At 30.1% G+C, this 25,929-nt stretch overlaps 2 protein-coding genes across 4 annotated transcripts; both read right to left on the reverse strand.

Annotated features, from left to right (window-relative positions):
• Positions 1-647: 647 nt before the first annotated feature.
• Positions 648-8,641, reverse strand: LOC105129052 (glutamate--cysteine ligase, chloroplastic-like). Of its 3 annotated transcripts, XM_011030970.1 has the most exons (17): positions 8,420-8,641; positions 7,492-7,831; positions 6,837-6,987; positions 6,529-6,636; positions 6,218-6,310; positions 5,410-5,493; positions 5,156-5,224; positions 5,002-5,072; positions 4,847-4,915; positions 4,235-4,328; positions 4,014-4,103; positions 3,843-3,923; positions 2,904-2,996; positions 2,290-2,370; positions 1,129-1,198; positions 925-1,014; positions 648-810 (listed from the first exon to the last, which is right to left on the reverse strand). In XM_011030970.1, the coding sequence occupies exons 2-16, from the start codon at positions 7,827-7,829 to the stop codon at positions 926-928; spliced, it is 1,581 nt and encodes a 526-aa protein (XP_011029272.1). In that variant the 5' UTR covers positions 7,830-7,831; positions 8,420-8,641; the 3' UTR covers positions 648-810; position 925. The 3 variants fall into 3 exon arrangements, with proteins under 3 accessions (XP_011029272.1, XP_011029270.1, XP_011029271.1); XM_011030968.1 differs by having other exon boundaries at positions 665-1,014; XM_011030969.1 differs by having other exon boundaries at positions 665-1,014; positions 7,492-7,850.
• Positions 8,642-21,439: 12,798 nt separating this feature from the next.
• Positions 21,440-23,455, reverse strand: LOC105129053 (uncharacterized). Its single transcript, XM_011030972.1, has one exon. The coding sequence runs from the start codon at positions 22,856-22,858 to the stop codon at positions 21,713-21,715; it is 1,146 nt and encodes a 381-aa protein (XP_011029274.1). The 5' UTR covers positions 22,859-23,455; the 3' UTR covers positions 21,440-21,712.
• Positions 23,456-25,929: the final 2,474 nt, after the last annotated feature.

Genomic DNA, 25,929 nt, shown 5'->3' on the forward strand with positions numbered 1-25,929 from the left:
CCGAATCTTTCCCTTGGCTGTAGACACCAAACAAATGAAATTCATGTATCAATAAGATGCGCCAAAACACAAGGAGAAACTAAACAAAACAGTGGCATGGATAGCTACCATATTAGATGGTAATATGGTGGGGTATATAATCTCTAGCGGGTTTGGGAAGCACACGGTCATGTTGGGTGCTGGCAGCCCACATGGCTCGGACCGTGGAGGGTGACCTGATGAGATAGGGCTGGTGGACAAGATCAGATGAGGTTTTAGGGATACAAAAGGCAAACCCTGGTTAAGCAATTGACAATTAAATACTTGCTAGAAGAGCGTGCCGTTGAAGGTCCTACTATTGTGGGGAAATGTAGGATGTTACTGAAAACAGACTTTCTATGAAATAAACTAGCTACCATCATTCTCAAAATGAGTACTGACATTTTGTTTGCCACGTAACAGTGTTCGAACTGAAAATAGGGAGCATTTAAGTTTAGATCCTCCTTTCATATTTCCGTTACACGCTTCACCATCCTCACAATCCATTTGTACACCGTGATCAATGAAAACCTGGTTAGTTTGTGAAAAATAGAATTAAATACCAAATCGGGTAAACCATTTTCATTAGGGATGATGAGAATGAGATGCGTGACACAAGGAGGGAAACGTTACAATGAAATGCTTATGAAAAGCACACGATCGGCTTGTTATTGCTATGGAAGCTAAAAAATTGTTCACTGGCTCCGAACTGTCCGGGTGTTATTCGATGACAGTTTTGCGAGAATCCTCATACCAAGGATTTACATTGAAATTTATTCGGCATAAGACAACCTACCAGTATCAGTTGAAGAAAGCAGTTCAGAACATAAACAAGGTTTAAACCCAGAGAGAGAGAGAGAGTTACACAGTAGGACACTGCTGCAGGGCTACAAAAATCTAATTCACCTTAGTAAAGTAGCTCTTCAAAAACAGGATCTATAGACCGCTCCCACTTTCCATGGTAAAGTTCCAAAAGCTTTTCTGCTGGTGTTACACCTGCCATAAAATTATCAATCATCATGACCATTAAGAAACCAACTTATGCAGGTTAACATAGCCAAATTACTGGGGCAACATGCAAAAATAAATGCATAATTACTTCTAAATTACCTGTGCTAACCACATCAGACACTGCATTCAAGAAACCAACTTCCTTAAAGCCTCTCCTTTCTAAGCCATCCTGCAGTAGAATAAGTGTGATTAGAGAACAATTATCAAAACAACTAAAAAACCTAGGGTCGGTTTAAGGTTTAACTAAGTTAATATATTATTTTAATTGTTTGATGACATATTTGTTCCGTAACTCACTTGGTTTAATGTGTATCCTTGGTGCCTTTTTGTTTTTACATTTCAAAAGCATTTTTGAAAAAAATTATTTTTTTATTTGCTTCAAATTAAATTTTTTATATTTTTAGATCATTTTAATGTACTCATATCAAAAATAAATTTTTAAAAAAATATTATTTTAATGTATTTCTAAGTAAAAAATATCTGAAAAGTAATTACTACTATAATACAAAACATGCTCTTAATTAGGCAAGGTTGCAGTTTGCACTAGGGTGGGCATTAGTTTTTGTTGTGACAGTCATCTGTCACATAACTTCTTCTTTTTTTCAAAGAAAAAGGTAAAAATAAAAAACAAATTATCCCACACACATAAGCCTGCCTCAAGTCCATGCACCTAGGTTTTTTTACAACAAACCCATGGCTTTTTTTTAATAACATTTGATTATTTTTTTTTTTTCTTTTGGTTTTTTTTTTTTTGCAAATCCATATTTTAATGTTGAGTTTTTATTAATTTTTATCATTCAGTAAGTGGCTAATTAAGAATCGATTTCATAATTCTTATCATATAATAAAATAAAATAAAATTTAATCTAATATAATTTATAACTCGGGTAGCAGATTTGATATATGGACTAGGCTGAACTTAAAAAAAATTTCCTTTGATTTTTTTTCCTTGAACCTACCAGTGAACAAGGTGATTTTAAGATAACTCTCACAAGCTTTAATTTAAAATTCGAGCTAAGCAAAAAGTAGAATCTAATCTTGAATAGAGAGTTTTCGAGTTTAAACTGCTGTACCATTTTTAATGTCAACGCTGAAAAAACTCTTGATGGTCAAGATATTACCTTTTTACATTCCAAAAAAATTTGGTCCAAGCAGTATCAAAAGCACGGGCAATTACCTAGTGTTTAATTAAAGCTGAAGAAAAGCAGTCTGCAGGTTAACTTAGCCAACTACCATTATTGGAAAAAAAAATAAAGTTACCTTAGCCAGCTTTAGAACTTCTTCAGCAACATGTCTCAACAGTCCATCCCGAAATGGTGTCTTCAGACCTGTCTTTGGAACCTAAAAAACAATTTTATATCAGATCCATTGTCATGATTACAGAAGACATACAGGCTGCATCTCTGTTGTGGGATAAAAATAAATAGCAAGCAAGAACTCTCCTTATTAACACCGCATATACTCCCATAAATACAATGCCATGGCAGATATTAAAACACAAACCCATGCCTCTAGCAATGTCAGGTTTCATGAACTTGCATCAGGAATGTTGAGAAAAGGTAAATAAAAGTCTTTCAAGATTAAAATTTTCATCATCTGTCAGTCCACCATATTGTGGATCCTTCTGTGGCAGCCTTTTCACGTTAACAAAAGAAATGCCAACAAGCAACACAACACGCTCAAGTGTTTTACTATTGGACTTCTACAGGGTAATGATCTTTTGCTTATATTCAGTTTACTGCATGACATCCTAAAAGAAAACATCGTACAACTATGACTCACTCAAAAAATCATTTCCGCAGATCTTGTGTTAGACATATTATAATTTGAGGAATGGAGATTTAGAGTTCCATTGTAAAGGTGTTTTGGGTTACCTTATTCCTTAACATCTGTCTTTCTTCAGAGGTCCAGTCAGCTGTCATGTCTAGAACACTTTGAAGTGAGTCTTCATCGTATAACAGCCCTACCTGACATTTGAAAACAGAAATCAAAATGAGTTGATGATATTGTTGAAATGGAGGCAAGCAATAAAATCCTCCATTCAATTATGAAGAATACAGATCTGTTGAAAAGGGTGCCACCTGTTTGTTTGCTAGAAAGTAGTTTCTTTTTTAAAAGTAAATTACTTTCTGATGTTTGGTAGTGTAATGAAAAATAAGTTGAAAAACAGTTTCCAGTGTTTCGTTATGTCGTGGAAAATGATCTGGAAAATAACTTATTAATATTTTATTTTTCTCAAGTTTATTAAAATAATAAGGAACAAATCTTACAAATTAAATAGTTGAATGAGAATGAAATTGAAAAAAAAATATAATTTCATAAATTATCTCAAATAAAATAAATAATAATCAAAATAATAGAGATCAAATTTAAAAAAATAAAAGATGAAGAAATTAAAATAATAATAATAATCAATATTTCATAAATTATTTCAAATAAAATAAGTAACAATCAAAAGAATGAGGAAGCTAAATTTTTCTTTAACTGAAAAGTATTTTCTGTTAACCAGAAAGTGTTTTCCGTTGACCGGAAAGTGTTTTTCGTTGACCAACTTTTCTAATGGCAAACAAACACGGGAAAGTTTAGAAAGTGATTTCCCGGAAACTACTTTCTGAAAAACAAATATGGCCTAAAAGAAGACAAAATAATAAACCATGCTATGGGTATAAGTTAAAATTTTCAAGTTTCACATCCTTGCTACTGTAACTGTTCTACAGTTCATTCCACCTAAAAATTTTAGCAAAAATCATTTCAGACATAGACAAATCATGCAACCAAAAAAGAAAAGGAAAAGGATCAAAGCGGCCAACTACCCAAAATGCTGGCAAAGCACATAACCTCCTCCAAGGCCCACCATCAGCACCCCTCATCTCTAAGTATCTCTTCAACCTGACCTGAAAGAAATGAGAAAGCAATGTGTTAAATGAACGATGATCACAACACGATATTTTTTGGCAAAAGAACCAAAATGCACATCATTTAACCTCAGGAAATATTGTTGTCAAATGGTTTTCCCAGTCATTAAGAGTTGGCAATTCACCAGGAATGCAAGGAAGTTTTCCAGCCAAAAAGTCCTGCAAAATATAAAATGGCCACCAATTAGTACTTGAGAAATTAGTGGCTTGATTTAATGGTTAAGGTTCCCGCAAAAATGGTGAATAATCAAAAACCTTAAATTACAAGACTATAAAGGATAGAAAGAAACCCGGAATGACATTCCAGTACAGTCAATATACTTCTTTTTCCGATACACAAAATACATTGGAACATCAAGAGCATAATCAACATACTGCTCAAACCTGCAAAGGGAAAAATAAAACAGAACTGCCATCATACAATCAATTTCATGCACCATGTGCATGCGCATTTGATAATGCGAGTATTCATGCATACATTATGAACTTAACCTTGCAAACATACATGTAACATGTATTTGTATGCAGGAATGAGCATGTGTCCAGATTTATTTACCCCTGATCTGAGAACTGATAAAAAAGGAGATTGATGCTGGCAATGTTAAATCCTTTTCAACTCAGAAGTTAAGGGTGATGATGACTCCTCTTAATCGCAAACAAAATAACAAGGAGCTAAACTATACATATCCTTAGATATATACTCACACAGATAGTGATCATCTGTGCTCATAGTCGATGCCAACTTAGATTTCTGTGCATCACAGTGTTCAAAATAAAAATTAACTCAAAAATACAGATTCTATAGATGGATTTCCAAACCCGCTCATCCTCCACAAACCCCCAACCCAAAAATTAGAAACTTAAATGTTATTTTCCTCTTCAATAACAAGTTAATAGCTTACCCAAAGGTGTCATTGAAAACAAATGGAAGCATGCCAGCACGATTGTTGTCAGTATCAGTCCAGATATGGCTGCTCAGGTAAAGAAACATCACTAAGAAGCCTACGGGAAACAAATTTCATATATTAAGTACAACAGTGCAATTAAGTTTAGAAACCTTCTCAGGCTGAGATAGCCATTTGGTTTTCCTTCGGTGAAAGGTGAGTTTGCAAATAGAGCTGTTGCTATCTGTTTATTTTCCAATAAAAAGATATCACAGAATCAGAAAATTTGTGTTTGAAAAAAACTCAAAATTTAGGAATGTTTCTCACCGGCTGCAAAGCAAGGCCAGCACGAAATTTTCTTATCATGTCAGCTTCAGAAATGAAGTCCAGATTAACCTATTGAAAGTTTAATGTTTTATATAAAAAAGGTTATCAATATACATTAGACAAAAAATCATCAAATACAGAAAAGGAAGTTTACACTAGAAAATTAGCCACCAGGAAACAATAAAAAATTAACCACCAGGCAAGAAATTGCTTCAAAATGACCAAACCAGTGAATAAAGCAAAATGCATCTAACCTGAACGGTGCAAGTCCTAAACATCATGTCTAGTCCTAGCGAGCCAACTTTGGGCATGTAATTCCTCATGATATCATATCTTCCCTGGACAAAATACATGTCAGTAGACAAGCAATCAAATTTCCAAGGGAAAGCATGATTATAAACAGCACTAAAGACAAAAGGAAAAGAAAAGAAGCATTGAAAAAAGAGATTAAATGAGAAGCCTAGTACCGCTGGGATAACAAACATAAATTAAATATCACTGATGGTATGTTGTAGGATAGATTGGAAAGGAACCTCTATGAAATATTCCAATACTTAAAAGTAGCCCCTGTATTTCTAGAGGCTTTTCCTCTAGGCATGAACACTTAAATCAGTCTACATATGCAACTTTAGATGGCTTATAGAAAGAATATACTAGGGAGTGTAGTTGGCTGGACAAATCAGCTTTGAGCCACAAAATTAAACAATTCTCAAGAGATTGGCATAAGATATGTGAAAGCTCAGAGACACAATCTGCCATATTTAACAAAGAAGGAAGCATTCATGGCATAATATGAAGGTTTGACATGAAAAGGCCAGACATGAAACCCATGAAACAATATAAAAACCGAGAATACAACCTTGTATGATCATAATTTTATTTATTCTATCCCTTCTGTTAAATGTCACAAAAACTCGCATAAAAAGTTTACAAGGGCACATTTGTCTTGCATGTAAAGCATGTTCAAGCTCATTCCATGACAACCATTACCTTTTACTTTCCTTAATAATCCACCCAAGCTGATTGCATGAGAAGGAGAATAAATTGACTCGATTATTATACCTTGGGCATAACAGGTATGTCTTTAAGTCCCCATTTGGGCTGGAAGCCAATTCCTAAGAATCCAATTCCCATTTCCTCTGCCACAGCTTTCACCTGGTAAAATTGACATACGAAGACAGCAAGATCACAAGGACATAGTGAATGTGTGTTTCATAAAAAATTTGAGAAGAAGAAAACAGCACCATCACGCAATCTCATATTCATCCAGATGATGTTTGCAATAAAAAACATTGTCCTACTACCAGAAATAAATCCAAATGTTGAATTAACCTGAGCAAAAGTCATGTTGATGTGTATTAATCTCAACTTACCTGATAAAGGTGTGAATTAACCTCAGCACACGTTTGATGCAAAGTTTCTACAGGAGCACCACTGAGCTCAAACTGACCACCAGGCTCTAATGATATGCTTTGCTTCCCCTGGCCACAGCAATTCAAACCACATAATCCACAACCCAGGCCATTTGAGAAAACAGCACAAAATTTCCTATGTAAGATATGCAATTAGCTTGTATATAAACAGTAGAAAATAAGTCCAGAGCAGAGTATAAGATATGCATAAGTATGAGATGTAGTTAGCTATGAAAAAGAAATAAAGATAACCATGATGACCATTTTACCTGTTGAAGTCCTATGATGTTGTCACCTTCCATTATTCTGTCCCAGTCAAATCTCTCAGCAATACCATGAAGCAACTCTGCAATTTGTTCATATTTCATAGGACGTAAAGTTCCAATCTCAAAACCAAACTTCTCGTGTTCTGTACCTATTCTGCAAAAGCAACACTGTAAATGAGCAATACCTAGGGTATAGGTAAAACCAGAAATCAAGTATGAAAACCCAATAGTACTGAGTATCAACCAAAACAAAATGAAATGAGATAATAACAAGTTTGTTACCAAGGACAAGGAACAAAAACCTTTTCTTTAACAGAAGGTACTTGGATTTACAACTTGAAAAGCATGCAAAGCACTACAGTTTGAGATAGACTAGTCAGAAGGGTACAACAAACCCTTATGGATATATGTTTGATCGTAATTGACCTTCGATGGATATGCACATGTCTTGTGACAGAGTATTTTGAATTGCAAAAATTCAAGAATCGCTACGATTTGCAGAATTTAGGAGTGGTGGAATGGGCAAAAGAAGAGCCTTTTATCTATGCAAAATTTTGACAATATTCTACTTTTCCTTGGGGTTGCAGCCAGTGACAATGTCTCCAACAAGAAGAAGATACCACTCTAATCCAACTAGAATCACGGATTGAGAATTTACCTCCAATTTTCCTTAGGTTTGCAACCAGAGGCAAGGTATCCGATAAGATCTTCTTTTGTTAGTGGTTCTGTGGCAATGACAGCATCTTCTGTAGGAGGGCTCGCAGCAACAACAACTCGACGCCCTCTCTTCATTCCTACTGACAGACTCTCTGAACTCAGAATCTGAGGTGTCTTGCTAGAATTACATGACAAAGAAGAGAATCTGGGAGGTGTTTCCTTTAGCTTATATGCATCAGTGCTTCTAGCCATAGCGATAACCACATTTTGTGCAGCTTTACAGCGGCTTATCTCCGTAAGTATAGAGGATGATGGACCAGCCTGGGCAACCAGCGTCATGCCTGCAACAACCCACCCACCCTTTCAATTACAACTTACAGAGTCAAAATCAACAGGAACCAAGCATCCAGCGAGAAAACCATAAACACAAACAAATTATATTCCAGCCAGTGGTAAAACGTCGGAAAAGTTAGCAATACAGAACTTATTCAGCTTTCAAAAGTTTCACATAATGCCCCTTTTCAACTTTATCACTTACTTTTCAGTGACCAAAACTCAAAAAAAAAAAAAAACAGTTAATGAGATACTTCCAGTAATTTCACATGATATCCATTTCTAAAAAAAAAAAAAAAACTCCAGAATGTGCTACGCTGCCTATCATATCAGGATAAACAGTACCCACATTAGCTTATCAAATCAAGTATCAACAATGGGTCGCTTCACAAAAATTAGCAAAAAACAAAATGGTAAAGAAATTAAAATCCTCCACTTCTCCTTGCCTTCACAATGCCCAATGCACCATTTAACAACGCGATATTCATTTCTACCATTAGGTAAAAATATATAATATAAAAAGACCAGTAACACAACGAAAGCATGAGATGAACCAAAAACTTGAGAAGGAAAACAAAAAAAGACGAAGTTTTTACCTTAAAGAAGAGGAGAAACTTAAAGAATTGGAGGGATTGAATAGTAGCAGGTTCTTATGGATTGAAGAATTTGCAAGAGGAGAAATATATTTTTGAGAGAGAGGTGGCAGCTAAGAAAGGAAAGATCTTTTGGCTGGGCTGGGTTGGCTTTTGGAGTGAAAGCGAAGAAACTAGAGAGCGAGGAAAGGGAGGGAAGAATCAAATGCGCGCGGCCCTACAAACAATGATGCAGTGCTTTCCTTGCTTTTATGCTCCACTCAACTCCATTTTTGCTGGGTTTCTGACACGTCACCACCTTTCCAGGGATTATTTTTAGTTTTTAGCATATTTATAAATAAATAAAAACCACTGGGGATTGAAAAAAAAAAATTCAGTTTATACATTTCATTCCATGAGTGAAAAAATAAATTTATAACTTGTTGTTATTTAAAATAGTAATATTCTTAAAAATATATTAAATAGATATGGGAGATGATAGACAAGAAAAATAAAAAAATAAAACTCTAGAAATATTCTGAAATTCTAATTATAGCATTAATAATTTTATTTAAAAAATATATAAAATAAATCTAATAATTTTAAAAAAGACAAGAAAAATAAAAAAATAAATAAAATTCTAGAAATATACTGAAATTCCAATTATAGAATTAATAATTTTATTAAAAAAATCAATAAAATAAATCCAATAGTTTAAAAAATAAAAATCAATAACAGGAACTCGAGTAGATGAAATATACAACCACAGACAAATCAGCCCGTTAATATTGACCAACTTATCACAGCCTTGAATTTAAACATTAACCAAAGAAAATGAAGCATTGTACCAAAAATATTTATTAGCCGCATTTTCTTTCTACTGAATTAGAAGAAAATATTATGAATGTCAATATAGTAAAATTATGAGGGATTCCATTTTTAATTGTAACTTATTGCTATGCATTTTTATTTTTTTAATTCAGCGCAACTGATTCTCGGGTTTAATTTACATTCACGAGAGAGGAAGGGTTGTAAAATATAAAATTGCTCCTTTTTTAAATAATAAAAAAAATTGAATTGGTATTAATTCTATTTAGTATAGGATGTAAAAGATTATATAAACAACTTTATAAAAAATTCATATAAATATATGTGATCATTATATAAAAGATCATATAAACAACTTTATAAAAAAAAAATTCATATAAATATATGTGATCATTAAACATAAGTTATCGCCGGCGATGTCAACTCCGGGGAAACCCAGACAAGGATGATGATGATGATGATGTGTTTGATGACTGCAACGGCGAGAGTTGAACATGCATGATTACATTCAGATTTAAAAATCTAAGCAGTGCAGGGGCCGGTAAGAACATATTATTTTATTGATGGGAAGCAATGCTGCCTAATATATCTTAAAAAAGAGATGAGGCGTCATTTTAGTTGGTTTATTGATATGAACAGTCAACAAGCTAACTCCACTTCTTCTTTTTTCGTTTTTTTTAATTAAGTACTTTTATGGCCTGATTAGCTGGAGCTAAATTTAAAATTTAATAAAATTACTAGATTAAAAAAATGACTGAAATGGTCCTATTAATTTAATAAAGTTCTATAGTAAAAGATTTTGAAGGACTACATGTGATACAGAGTCATATTTTAAATTATTTTAAAATATATCTTTATCTCAACTCTTTAACTTAACCTTTTATTTAAATCAATAAAATTATTATTATTTATTAATATATATATATATATATATAATTCTTGCTTGATTTTATTAGACATGTATAATAATTTTTTATTTTGCAATGAGATTTTTTCTTAATGAAATAAAAAATTTTAAACCAAATAGACTTTTAAGTTTAATAACAATATTATAAAATTCTGCCTGAGATGGATAATTTTTTATATATATTCAAGAAATTTTTTATCCCTTCGCAGCTTATCATGGGTATGCAAACCAGGTATAGTAGTAAAATACTAGATGTTATGTATGTGCAATGTCACATGCCCTGCATTCTTGTGTGTTATCATAAATTTATAAAAAAAATTATATGAAAAAAAATTATTATAATTCATAGTGTTTAAAAAAAATTATAAAATTAAATTCTCCATCAGTTTAATATTAAAAAAACTAAAATCAACAAAGATAATTTTTTAAAAAAATCATAACAAAAAAATAACACAGAAAAACATTATAGCAATCTATAGTATTTTATGGAGAAATATACAATTGTAATTCTCAACCAACTCGATATTAAAAATAATTAAATTGATAAGGATAATTTAAAAAAAAAATCATAAGGAAAACACTGTAGTAATCCATAGTATTTCAAAGAAAAAAATACAAAGCTAAATTATCAACCAATTCAATATAAAAAAAAAATTAACAAAAACAATTTTGAAAAAAATCATAAAAAACACGTGGGGAAACCAATCTATAGTATTTTAAAGAAAAAACTATAAAATTAAATCTTCAATCAACTTAATATTAAAAAAATCAACAAAAACAATTCCAAAAAAACACAAAAAAAAAAGATAATTTAAAAAAAAATAAAACATGTCAAGAAAACTAAAGCTGAATTTTTAAGCAGCTTAATATTAAAAAAATCAATAAAAAAATATAAAAAATACTACAGTAAAATAAAAAATTATGTGAGAAACATTAGCAATTCATGTTTTTTTTTAAAAAAAAATTATATTTTTTTTTCAAACAACTAAATATAAAAATAAATAAAATTAACAAATATTATTTAAAAAAATCATAAAAAAATAAGGTAGAGAACTATTATAATAATTTATAATGTTTTAAAGAGAAAATTACAGAACTAGATTTTTAAATATTTCAGTGTTAAAAAAATTAAAAAAATAATTAAAAAAATATAAAATAAAAAAAAATGATGCATTCCCCCACGCGGCTTAATTATATTAACATAAAAACTCATCAACAATATTCGTAGCATTTGCCCTCTGAAAATGGAGCTTTGTCCGCGCATAGATTAAAAAAATCTGCAGGCATTTTTACGCCTTTTCCAACAACAAAAAAAAAAGGTTTTTAAAAAGTCGTTTTTGTATTTTAAATATCAAGAAAAAGGTACATTAAATTGGTGACCCGATTCACCTTTTAAATACGCGTTGTGCATCATGGACTAGAAATAGCTAAATATTTTATTTTAAAAAAATTATATTTTATTTAACAATATAACAATAAAAATAAAAAAATTTAAAAATATTATTAAATATTTTTTTCAGAAACAAATACACCAGGTTGTGCAAAAAATATATTTAACAAATCTATAAAAGACTGCTATAATCTCACCTTAAACAAACTAAAATTTTAATGTTGTTCTTAAATATATTTTTAATTAATTTAAAAAATTAACAAAGTATATATATATATATATATGTATAGTTATAGTTATTTAATTCAAATTCAAATTTAATATTTATTTATTTTTAAAAAAAAAGGTAAGGCACGCAAACCTTGAAGGCCAGCATGTCTTATTTATTGGAATTAAAGCCTGACATATGGGCCTCACAGAATACGCTCGCATGCTCGGAAATGATATTTTTTATTATTATTTAAATGGATAAATAATACATTATTCACTTATTTTTTTTAAGAAGCAAATAAGGGATTCTTTGAATGTATAGATTACAGCCATCAGAGGAGTGATCAGAAAATATAGTTGTTTAATTGTTTATCAAAAAAACTCAATTTTTTTATATATTTTCATGAAAACATCTAAAAAGTATTTTTATAGTCTAAAAAAACTAATTTCCATCGAGCTTGCTATTAATATGAGTGTTTTAGCTTCTAAAAGAATTTACAATTCAAATTAAGGTTATTAAATTATAGTCAAAATTGTCTCTATCTACATATTTAAAAGCTTTTATGCATAATTAGAAAGTGAAAAACACCTCAATAATATTTTTCTTATCAAGAGAGATATTTTAACACAAAATTTGGTTATATTAATTTATGAAATTAGATCAACCCCGTCTTTTTCTTTCATTATTTTTTGACTAATCTTTCTATTCTCTCTTGAGTTTAATAACTACAATACGAATAAAATGAAGATTCAAACTAAATTATATAATGTACAAACTCCTAATCAGAAATTTTCAAAAAAAAGGCACTTACACCATTTTTTTTAAAAGCTTCTTATTTTACTAAATTTTAAATTCTGTTCCTTTTATTTTTAAAATTTCACAAACAACAAAATATTATTTTTTTTTGTAAAACTAAAAACCAATCTATTACCAAGATTTTTTTAAGATCATGAAAATATGAAATAAAATAGTACAAAACAAATCATCAATCAACTTAACATGAAAATATAAAATTTAAAAAAATAATTAAGACAAAAAAATAAAGATAAAAAATAAAAATACCATGCAAAACCATAACGTGTTCACTCAAATGACATGGTGATATACCAAGGCCTTTTAGATTTATTTCTATTTTAATTAGTTTGAATTAAAAGAATTCATTATAAAATTAGTCATTGCTTCCGGAAATTTTAAAAATCATGTGATCAATATACTATACAAATTGAAAAGGCTTGCTTGTATAGATTTGACTTGAAATGTGTGTCTTAAATGTCTTAAGATCATGGTTTATTTTCATTTTTATATACTTTTTTTATTTTTATTTAAATATCACTTGTATACAGTCATGCTTAACCTAACGACTGTCCATCTAGTAACTTCTTTCTCAGACCACTGTTTGGTCCTAGAAATTTTAACGGGTAGGCTTGTAGTCAGGAAAGGCTGTTTCTTTCCTTAATTTTTCATATTCAAACCTTGAGGCTAACACCAGATCTAACAAGTAGCGATGACAATTCCTACGGCATAATTATATAAGTATGAAAGAGTTGCTTCAATTGTATGCTTTAAAACATAGTTATTAAACTCCATATGCGTTTGATCTAGCTTAAAAGTTAGGTTTTAAATTATATAATTTTACCCGAGTTAACTTAAAAATTTTATTTAAAAATATTTAAAATTTAAATATAATTTTTTATGTTATATTGAAAAAATATTATTTCATATTGATATAACTAATAGCTTTCAAACCTAAATTAAAAAATAAAATATTATTAATTTAGTATTTATATAATAAAATTTAATATAAGTGAATAAAAAAAAAAGATAATAGAATGGCACTTACAAGGGGTTGTGCTAAGCAAGGAAAAGACATCCAATTGCCTCCCCTGCACCTATGCTTTCTACATCCTTTTGTTCGCTATAATTTTGTTTTGTTTCTCCACTAAAAAAAAAAAAACTATTTTTTATTGGAACGCTGCTGATCTTGGTTGTCATGCTACAAAAAAAGAACACTGTAGATTTGATTTTTCATTTTGTTAAATAAAACGAGGACACTCATAGTATTTGGGATCTTCTACTCGTCTCGCTCAATTGTTGGTCCTGGTGGATTTCTTGGAGTAAAAATAGGGAAGACGGTTTCTGTCTCACAAAAAAAAAAAGAAAAAAAAAGAGGTGGACAGGAAAAGAAAAATAAAAAAAATATAGGTTTTTTTTAAAAAAATTTATAAAATCATCGAGTTCTAGATTAACCCAATAAACTAAATAATTTTTTAGGATCAATTACATATTGTGTTTTATCAGATTAATTAAGATATCATGCTAACTAAATTCTAAATTCATTCCCTATGTTAAACTGAGTTTAATAACCGTGTTTTAAAATTAATCAACAAATAAAAAACCACTACCCATGCAACCATGATTCTTACTTGATGCAAGATTTACACTTTGCATTGTGATTTTTGGATTGAAATACAAGAAAAAAAAAGTATTGGGAAATTAGGAATGGATTGATAGCAACTTAACAGTAATACATTCAACGGATTCAACAAGGATATGATAATTTCAGATAATTATGCAAAAGCTATAGTGGTTTTCTAAAACCTAAAGAAATTGCAAACAAGGGCCTCTCTGCAGTTTTTTTTTTTTTTCGCCAGATAGTGAACGAAGATTGTCGATGGCAAATACGTACACGTATCTGGGTCCCTTTGAACTGGGCTCGATTCCACCTGGCACACACCGACGACACACGCAAGTGGCTATCTACTTGAAACCTTCCTAGCTGGAAAACGAATAGTTCAACCGCCATTACAAGCCAAACTGTCCTAATGTCAGAAACCCCATCAAAACGTACGGATCTCCGTTTGTTTTTTATTTTAAAACCATTTAAAAAATGATTTTTTTTTATTTTTTTAATCATTTTAATATGATAATATCAAAAATCATTTAAAAAATAAAAATTATTATTTAAAATATTTTAAAAAATAATCACAACAATATCTTCAAAAAAATATCTTAATCTCTCTGTCTTCCTATCTTCTTCTTCTTTTTTTTTCTTTTTTTATCACTAGCTTCCAGGAGAATTAATTAAAATTTCCCACCGCTCTCATCTTTGACTACCAAAAACCTGCAAGTAGCCTCTAAGAAGAAACATGGTTCTTTCCAAGTGTTATCCTTTTTCTTAAGATCGCAAGATTTTTCAGGCTTTAGTCCCTTCGGTTTTTTTATTGTTATTTGTTTCTTTAACGTTTCTTTGATTTACAATTAATCTTGGTGATTTATATTTCTTTATCAAGGAAATATTTTAATTTTCAGTTAATTATTGTTTTCACAAAACAAAATTCAATTACAACCTAATTTAAAACTTAAATAAATATTCAGTCCATTTTTTTTTATTAATATCATGGATTAATTTGAATGAATTCTTGCTTGATTTTATTAAACATGTATAATAATTTTTTATTTTGTGATGAGATTTTTTCAAGATGAAATAAAAAATTTAAAACCAAATAGACTTTTAAGTTTAATAACAATATTATAAAATTCTGCCTGAGATGGATAACTTTTTATATATATTCAAGAAATTTTTTATCCCTTCGCAGCTTAACATGGGTGTGCAAAGCAGGCATAGGAGTAAAATACTAGATGTTATGCAATGTCGCAAGCTTATAGTATATTTGTGCCTTATCATAGATTTATAGAAAAATTTATAAAAAAATTACATGAAAAAAAATTATTGTAATTCATAATGTTTTTAATAAAAAAAACTACAAAACTAAATTCTCAAATAGCTTAATATTAAAAAAACTAAAATCAACAAAGATAATTTAAAACAAAATCATCGCAAAAAAATAATATAGAGAAACAATGTAGCAATTTATAGTGCCCCATGAAAAACTATACCGTTATAATTTTCTACCAACTTGATATTAAAAATAATTAAATTGATAAAAAAAATTTTAAAAAAATCATGGGGGAAACACTGTAGCAATCCATAGTATTTTAAAGAAAAAATATAAAGCTAAATTTTTAACCAACTCAATACGAAAAAAAATCATAAAAAAATACGGGGAAACACTATACCAATCCATGGTATTTAAAAAAAAACACTATAAAATTAAATCTTTAGCCAGCTTAATATTAAAAAAACAACAAAAACAATTTTGAAAAAAACAAAAAAAATGAAAAAAGAAGAAGATAATTTTAGAAAAAAAAACAAAGAAAAAGGAAAATAAGACACGTGGAGAAAACTAAAGCTGAATTTTTAACCAACTCAATATTAATAAAATTAACAAAAAATATAAAAAATATAAAAAAATATTGCAGCAAAGCAAAAACTACGTGGGAAACATTAGCAATCTATAATATTTTTTTCAAAAAAAACTATAAAATAAAATTCTCAACAAGTTAAATATAAAAAAATAAAATTGACAAAGATCATTTTAGAAAAAAATCATTAAAATAAAAAAAAAATAATGTAGAGAAATATTGTAGTAATTTATAATATTTTAAATAAAAAATTACAAAACTAATTTTTTAATTATTTTAATATTAAAAAATTGATAAAAATAATTAAAAAATACAAAAACAAAAAAAATATATTGTTTTCCCCACGCGGCTTAATTATATTAACATAAAAACTCATCAACAATATTCGTAGTTTTTGCCCTCTAAAAATGGAGCTTTCTCCGCGCATAGATTAAAAAAAATGTGCAGGCATTTTTACGCGTTTTTCAAAAAAATAAAAAGTTTTTAAAAAGTCGTTTTTGCATTTTAAATATCAAGACGAAGATACATTGAATTGGTGACCCGATTCACCTTTTAAATACGCGTTGTACATCATGGACTAGAAATAGCTAAATATTTTATTTAATAATATAACAATAAAAATAAAAACTCTTGAAAATATTATTAAACATGTTTTTTCAAAAACAAATACATCAGTTTGCACAAAAAAATATATTTAACAAAACTATAAAAGACTGCTATAATCTCACCTTAAACAAACTAAAATTTTAATGTTGTTCTTAAATATATTTTAAATTAATTTAAGAAATTAATAAAGAATATATATACACACACGTACATTTAATTCAAATTCAAATTTAATAATTTCTTTTTTTTAAAAAAAAGGTAAGGCACCCAAACCTTGAAGGCCAACATGTCTTATCTATTGGAATTAAAGCCTGACATATGGGCCTCACAGAATGCGCTCGCATGCTCGGAAATGATATTTTTTATTATTATTTAAATGGATAAATAATACGTTATCCACTCTCTTTTTTTTTTAAGAAGCAAATAAAGGATCATTTGAATGTCCAGATTACAGCCATCAGAGGAGTGACCAAAAAATATAGTTGTTTAATTGTTTATCAAAAAAACTCAATTTTTAATATATTTTCACCAAAACATTTAAAAAGTATTTTATAGTCTTAAAAAACTAATTTCTCAACTAAAAAAACCTTAAATTGGTTTAAAAACACAAAATTAAACTTTTTTTAAAAAAAATCTAACTCCACTCTACTTTTCATGTGCAAGCTTATTGTCAAGCTTATCCGGGAGATGTTTTTAAATTGCATCCACACCTTTTGTAAAGAGTCACTAAACTAATTTTTTCTCTTGGTAAAGAAATATAATTGCTTTATCAATGGTTGGCCACCATCAGGAGACATTTTGAATTATATTCTAACGTATATAATTTCCATAAAAAACAAACAAATAATTTTTTTATTTATTTCTAATGGAATCAAGGTTGTTATTAATATGAGCATTTTAGCTTCTAAAAGAATTCACAATTCAAATTAAGATTATAAAATAAATAGTTAATAAATTATAGTCAAAATTGTCGCTATTTGCATACTTAAAAGCTTTTATGCACAATTAGAAAGCTAAGAACACCTCAATAATATTTTTCTTATCAAGAGAGATGTTTTAGCACAAAATTTGGTCATTTTAATTTATAAAATTAGATCAACCGACGTCTTTCTCTTTCTTTCGTTATTTTTTGGCTAATATTTCTCTTTTCTCTTGAGTTTAATAACTACAATGTGAATAAAATGAAGATTCAAACTAAATTATATAATGTACAAACTCCCAAGCCGAAATTTTCAAAAAAAAGGCAATTACACCATTTTTTTTAAAAGCTTCTTATTTTACCAAATTTTAAATTTTGTTCCTTTTATTTTTAACTTTTCACAAACAGCAAAATATTATTTTTTTTGTAAAACTAAAAACCAATCTAATACTAAGATTTTTTTAAGATCATGAAAATATGAAATAAAACAATACAAAATAAATTATTAATCAACTTAACGTGAAAATATAAAATTAAAAAATATAATTGAGGCAAAAAAATAAAGACAAAAAATAAAAATACCATGCAAAACCATAGCGTGTTCACTCAAATGACATAGTGATACACCAAGGCCTTTTAGATTTATTTTTTATTTTAATTAGTTTGAATTAAAAGAATTCATTATAAAATTAGTCATTGCTCCCGGAAATTTTAAAAATCATGTGATTAATATACTATACAAATTGAAAATTCTTGCTTGTATAGATTTGACTTTAAATGTGCGTGTATTAAATGTCTTAAGATCGATGGTTTATTTTCATTTTTATATACTTTTTTTATTTTTATTTAAATATCACTTGTATACAGGCATGCTTAACCTGACGATTGTCCATCTAGTAACTTCTTTCTCAGACCAATGTCTGGTCCTAGAAATTTTAACGGGCAGGCTTGTAGTCAGGAAAGGCTGTTTCTTTCCCTAAGTTTTCATATTCAAACCTCGAGGCTAACACCTAGGATAATTTGTTTTTTTTTTTTTCAAATGCATTATATTGATGTGAAAATGAGTTTACGAGAATGATTTGAATTTTTTATAAGAATACTCTTAAATCAAAAGAAAAAATCCAGTTCTAACAAGGAGCGATGACAATTCCCACGGCATAATTATAGGAGTATCAAAGAGTTGCTCTCAATTGCATGCTTTAAAATATAGTTAATAAACTCAATCACGGCCTTTCTGCAGTTTTTCTTTTTTGCCAGATAGCAACGAAGATTGTCGATGGCAAATACGTACACGTATCTGGGTCCCTTTGAACTGGGCTCGATTCCACCTGGCACACACCAACGACACACGCAAGTGGCAATCGACTTGAAACCTTCCTAGCTGGAAAACGAATAGTTCAACCGCCATTACAAGCCAAACTGTCCTAATGTCGGAAACCCAATCAAAACGTACGGATCTCCGTTTGTTTTTTTATTTTAAAACCATTTAAAAAAATGATTTTTTTAATTTTTTTAAATTAATACTGTTTTATTTTTAAAAATCATTTTAATATGATTATATCAAAAATCATTTAAAAAATAAAAAATATTATTTTAATATATTTTTAAATAAAAAATATTTTAAAAAATAATTACAATTGTATTTTCAAAAAAATATCTTAATCTCTCTGTCTTCCTATCTTCTTTTTTGTTTTTTTTTTTTTTTTTTTATCACTACTTTTTTTCAGGCTTTAGTCCCTTCGGTTTTTTTATTGTTATTTGTTTCTTTAACGTTTCTTTGATTTACAATTAATCTTGGTGATTTATATTTCTTTATCAAGAAAATATTTTAATTTTCAGTTAATTATTGTTTTCACAAAACAAAATTCAATTACAACCTAATTTAAAGCTTAAATAAATATCCAATCCATTTTTTATTAATATCATGGATTAATTTGAATGGTCATGGAAGGTTCATGTTTCTTTTTTAATTTTTCTTAATTTTTTTCTTATATTAGTTTTTTAAATTTAACTTGATAATTTGTTTTGATTCTTAAAATAGGTATCTCACAATATCAAAATTTAAAGTGATTGGTTGATGTTTGATTTTATAAAATAAAATAAATTTAAATTAATTTAGAATAACTAAACAAATATAAAAAGTAAAGTCAATAAAATAAATAAATTAGTTAGCTTATGCAACGCACAGTGGGTAGGGAAGCTTATAAAAGTTGTAAGAAAAATAACTTTAAACTTGTAAAAATAGCTTATAAAAGCAGGATCAAACCGGAGCTTTAAAATTGCCACCAGAATGCCACGCAACCAGTAGCAAAAATCTTCCTCACATACAGGCAGACAAAAGCTTTGTTTGCTTGAAAGGTCCCTAGCTGCAATGTCAGGCGGCGAAAGAACACCAGCTCAAGAACATCGGTCGAAGAACTCGGTTATTGTACGTACATGCATGCATACCATGTCCATTGTCGAAGTCTAACGATGGTTGCGCTCGGCCCGAACTTACATCTTGCAGAAGGACGTGAGGCTTGTATGTTACCCACCCTATGTTGGGATTCTCTGGGCCATATCTTGGATGATTTAAATCTGGATCCACCAGACTCATTGGCCTTTAAAGTCTTTCGGCTCTTGCCTTAGCTTCAGGTTTCCTTTCCTGCGGTTATGGTATGGATCTCCTGAGCAAAGTTACTGGTTCTTGCTATTGACTAGACATATGACATCTTCGATGAAAACAAGAAATTACCATTTATATGCATCTGAAAGTATTTTCAAGAGAAATCATAAAAAACATAGAATAATTTCAAACAAAAACGATCTTTTAGAATTAGAAATGATTATTTTTAGTTTCGCATCTTTTAGAATAAAAACCAATTCAATCTAGTTTGATTATATTTTTTTATTGATTTGACTCGATTTTTTTATTTTTTATTTAAATTCGGTTTAGTTTTTTCAATTTTAAATTTATAAAATTTTTTATTGATTTGACTCGATTTTTTTTATTTTTTATTTGAATTCGATTTAGTTTTTTCAATTTTAAATTTATAAAACTAATATCAAACCAAACCAATTAATTTTTTAAAATTTTAATCGATTTTTTTATAATTTGATTTTTTTAATTTTTTCCCCTGATTTTCTAGTTTAATATATTTTTTAGTTTTTTTGCCCATCTCCGTTTCCAAGCTGAGCTCCGACTCAGGTGTCACCCTAACTTACAAGACAGCAATTAGGCAGTTGATGATAAGTCAGATCGAGTGCTCTCATAATCAGAACAGAAGAATCATGAATTTAAATATCCTTGCATCTAAATTATTGAGTTAAATCATTTTTCATTCTCCTCCTGGGATGTCAACGTCGACTCATGAACATCCTGGTCATTGGTCCCTTTGGATTAGAAACCAGAAGAAGCTGCAGAGAAACTCAGTACCAAATTATGAGAACGGACGGAACAGCACCCCAGTCCCCAGCCTTGAGAAACCAATATGAAGCAACTCACGACTTTCGAGCAAAATTACAAAAGAATAGTTGAGAACTTAACGAAAGGGAACACTTTTGCCACGAAGGCTAGTTCATTCTCCATCAACAACTAAATTGAGTAGTGTTGTTAATTGTACAAGTCAAATCATTGGTCCCTTGGAGGGAAGCAAGCAATGAAATTACAAATGGCAAACTGCTCAGCCAAACATCCCGAACCTTTGAGAAACCAAGGATTTCATTAAACCACCCCAACCTCCAAGGAAACATGCCAAGCATTACGAACTAGCTCGTAAGTCTTAACCTAATCATCTAAATCACTTATCACTAATTAAGCACTTGTGTTGCAGAGGTGGTAAGAGAATGGTGAACAGTATGGAAAATAGAGACCATATTGAGTAATGTTGCATATGATTTTTACACGTACAGTTGAAACAATTCTAAAGTTCAAACAGAAATAGGGAGAAGCAACACAGAAAAATTGCTGAAACACAATTATATACATGGTACGGATGATACATACATCATAAGGTAATGCGAGTCCCAATGCAGACTGCCTTTTTTTCTTCTTCCTGTTTTTCTTCTATTTCCCCTTTCACTTTTTAATCCTTTTGATCCCTTGTACACGTCAAGGGATTCATTGGTTAGCAGTGATTCTAGGGGGGGCAATATATAACTATTGTCAACAAGAATTTGATAAAGCACAAAGTAAACTGTACAATTCATAAGAGTTACCAGAAGATATCATCAACTCCCACTGTGGTAGATCGATCATTATCCTCCTCCAGCTCCAGCTCCAACTCTGGCTCAGGAGGCCCAAATTCTGGGGATTCAATATCAGCAAGATTTTTCAGATCAACAATTGAAAGTTCATCTAATTTCCTCACCGCCAAGTCTGCAGCACCAAGCTCATACACAGGATGCTTGCTAGCAACAGCTACACACTTCATAAAAGCATCATGGGCAGCCTCCACGGCCTGATTAGAGTTCCCGAACACAATACAGCGTTGTGGTATAAAGTTTAGAAGCTGGGCTGCATAAATAAACATCTCCGGATCAGGCTTCCCCCTGTGAACATCTTCTGCTGCTACAATAGCAGTGAAATACCCTTCAATCCCGACGGTTCCAATTGCATTCTCGAGAGTTTTTCTTGGACGTGTGGAAACCAATGCCATTGGTATCTTGTAATGCATCAAAATATTCACAAACTCCTTTGAGCCAGTCCGTAATCTATATATCCCACCTTGCAGTGATTGGTAGATTTCTTCCCTCCTCGTAGCCATTCTTTTCATCTCTGCTGGGTCTCTCGACCAACACAAGACTTCAGATATCGCTTGCTCGTTCTTCATCCCTTCTACTCGTCTCAAAATAAAGGCTGGAGGAGCAGGTTTCCCCTCTTCTCGAGAAAGAGAGAGCCAGGCTTGCCTCTCAAGATCAGGATTATCCTCAATTATCACACCCTCCCACTCAAATATAGCACCCAGCCAACTGCAACCCATCCTTTCTTGTCGAATCAAGGGGTTATGCAACGAAGGATTATCCGCTCTATTCTCCGGTGGCCACAAACCTGGTTTTCTATCAACACCAGTATCAACTCGGTAATTCCAAGTCCGTGGTACTCTCTCTCTCTCTCTGTATGAATACGCCTCTTTTGTAAGCTCCGTTGCCAGAGCCTTAATCGAGGTATTAACTAACCTATCAATTTTCAATCTTGGCAACATAGTAGAAGAATAAAGAATCCTTTTTCCCACAAACTCATTTACAGGACGCCGACAACTACCCAAAGATTTCCTCCTGCAAGAACCATCCTTAACAGACAATCCTCCACTGAGTGGCCTATACCCAATAAGAGATGCTGCAGCAATTGAATCCGCCATGTTTACCGGTTCTCAGAATAGCCAAACCCGCCGACAAATCCCAACACGAATCTAACCTAACCTCCCCTAAATCAATTCCTATGGAACCGTACACAATTTAAAATTTAAACAGCACTAATTATAATTACATACATCAATTCAATACCTAGACTTTTTGATAGAAAGCTATACAGAGTCTTATAATAATATTCTCGAAAAACCTTAAAAGAGACAAGAATAAAGCAAGGCTTTCTTACTCTAAAAAGAACCCAGCTTGCTTCCTTAAAAGCCAAACGAAGCATAACCCATTAACCCCAACAATCTAAACCCTAAAAAAAAAAACATAAACAACTATAAAACCTATAAAAACTGAACCCCAGAAATCTAAAACAACGCAAATATACAACAAATAAAAAGGGCCTCTAATTTAAGAAGACTTCTATCAATTTTAGAGTGGGAAAAAAGGGAATGAAGAACCTGGGGAGAGGTGACCGTTGATTAAAGATTTGGTGGATGAGAATGGCTAAGGAGAGGGGAGAGGCTAGATTCTTCGAGGAAGGAAGGGATATGTGAATATGTGTGTGTGTTGATTGTCGATGAAGCAAAGGTGGTGGTTTTCTGTGGCTTATAATTACATCCAGGCTTGTTTACGGAGACCGGTCAAGCCGGCAAAAGGGGCCGGTTTTCTGTGCACGTGTCAGTTTTGATGTCCCAAAAATAAATTACTCCCACGCCTTTTTATTTCGCTTACCTTCTCTTACCAGGATTTTCTATAACTAAAAACAAAAATTCCATTAAATAAAAATATAAAAGCATATGCTTTATCTGTTATATGTTTAGGTAAGTGAAGCCCTCGATGCACTTAAGCATAACATGTTTAGGATAGGACATAATTGCAAAAGGTAAGTGAAGCCCTCGATGCACTTAAGCCATGCTGTCTAAATATTTTGTATTACTTGTATCCACCACCATTTTCAGTACTAATTAATTAATGTTATGTGAATTGGAATTCTTATTCAAATCTGAAAATCAAATATCATTTTTTTTATATATAAATCTCACTATTTTTTTAAATAATTAAAATAATTTATAAATCACAATCACAACTCACAGAAATTATGAAAATATTAAATAGTAACTTAAAGCCTGGAGATGCCAGTTTTGTAAGAGAAATGAGTGTCAAAAAGCACACTAATCGAGAGAGCAATGAAAAACTTGTGATCATGAGATGCTGAAGTATTGGAATTTGGCAGATACATGATTGAAAGCAACTTCAAAACTAAATGCTCCGACGTACAAGTTTCCTTTAATTAATGATCAATGTAAGGCATTTACGTGCCCCATGTTCATGTAGTGTACGAATAATTTTTTCCCCGTGATACCACGTGAGTTGGATTATTTTTTATACATTCTTATAACAAAATATAAAAATATTAGAAAGTTAAAAGTTTAGTACACAGTGAATGATTTTTTTTATTATGGAGAACATGATATATCAAATGATTTTTAAATTTAATATTGAGAACATGATATATCAAATGATTTTTAAAAAAAATATTAAAAAAATAACATATTGAATCATTTAAAATTAACTATATTTAACTTGTGAAATATGAAATCACGAAAACACTATAAAATTAAAATTAAAATAAATTAAAAATTATAATTTAAATTAATCAAACATCAAAGGTTTAAAATGAAAAAAATATTCAATAAAAAATAACTCAATCACACCTAAAATGGTGTCTTGCACTACAAAATGGCTCGGTCTAGTATTTTTAAAGAAAAAACAAAAATTCAGGACTTGGGTAGTTAATTTGTCTAGATCCAATAAATCAATTAATCTAGTAATATGATTAAAAAAAACAATAAATGATAAATAAAAAATATACATTGAGTTCCATAATAACAGAAAATAACAAAGTGACGCACTCACTAGTACGTTCAATGAACATGCCAGCAACTTTTTTATTTGTTTATTAAGAAAATTACCAAATCACCCATGAGACCACCCAATAATTTACCAAATCACCAAATCACCCATGAGACCACCCAATAATTACAAAGAAAACTAATATAAAAATACCAACATGCCCCTAAAGAAAAGCTTAAGACCTTTTAATATCAAGGGCAATAGAGTAGTTACACCGTCTATGTCAAAAGAAAATTCTAAAAAAAAATTTAAATCATATTTATTTTTGTTCCGTTTTTAAGAATAATCAAGTAATTCAATTGTATTTAAAAATTATAAAAAAACTAAAACATCTCCAAATAAATATAAAACAACAAGTGAATATGGTGAAAATGCCATCTTACCCCTGCAAGACAGCAATGAATTTTTTTTTTAAGATAAAAAAAATCCAAAATTAAATTCAAACCGCTTACTTTAATTCTCTGATATTTTTTTAGCACGAGTTTGATCTGTTCACTGGCCAAGTCTAGTTACGTTACCGCCCTGGTACGACAGATTGAGTTGACTTCTCAGCCTATTTTCCAATTAAATTCTCAGTGAAGGATCATTTTATCATTCAAACCACGTGGCCAAGTAGGGCGGTGGGCCACATCATTATTTTATATTGCTCTAGCTACCATTGAAAATGGAAACTTTTGTATTTGTTTCTGTGTTTAAGATTTTTGAATTATTATTTTTAATATTATTTTAATATATTGATATTTAAAATATTTTTTTAAAATATTTTTTAAATAAACTTTCAAATAAAATAAACTCTGCTATTATAATTCCAAAACACTATCAAAATCTTTAGACAAGAAATAGACAGCAAGATGCTTTCTATACTTGAGTTTATAAAATGAAAACTCGTGCTCGAAATATGCCATTTGTTTTTTTTTTTCTCCCCCTTTTTCATAATTTATTGAGAGGTTGGAGTCACACAATGAAACATGCTTCATTTCACATCTGAGACATCGAACAACGTTTTTTTTATTTTTTAAATCCTAGATAAAAACACATCTGAACAACGTTTTTTTTATTTTTTTATTTTTTAAATCCTAGATAAAAAAAATAATTTATGTGTTATGATTTTTTTTTCTAAAAACACAATCAAACAACAAATCAAAAAATCTTTCCCCGG

This window comes from Populus euphratica, unplaced genomic scaffold, assembly GCF_000495115.2.
Source record: "Populus euphratica unplaced genomic scaffold, PopEup_1.0 scaffold48.1, whole genome shotgun sequence".
Lineage (NCBI taxonomy): Eukaryota > Viridiplantae > Streptophyta > Magnoliopsida > Malpighiales > Salicaceae > Populus > Populus euphratica.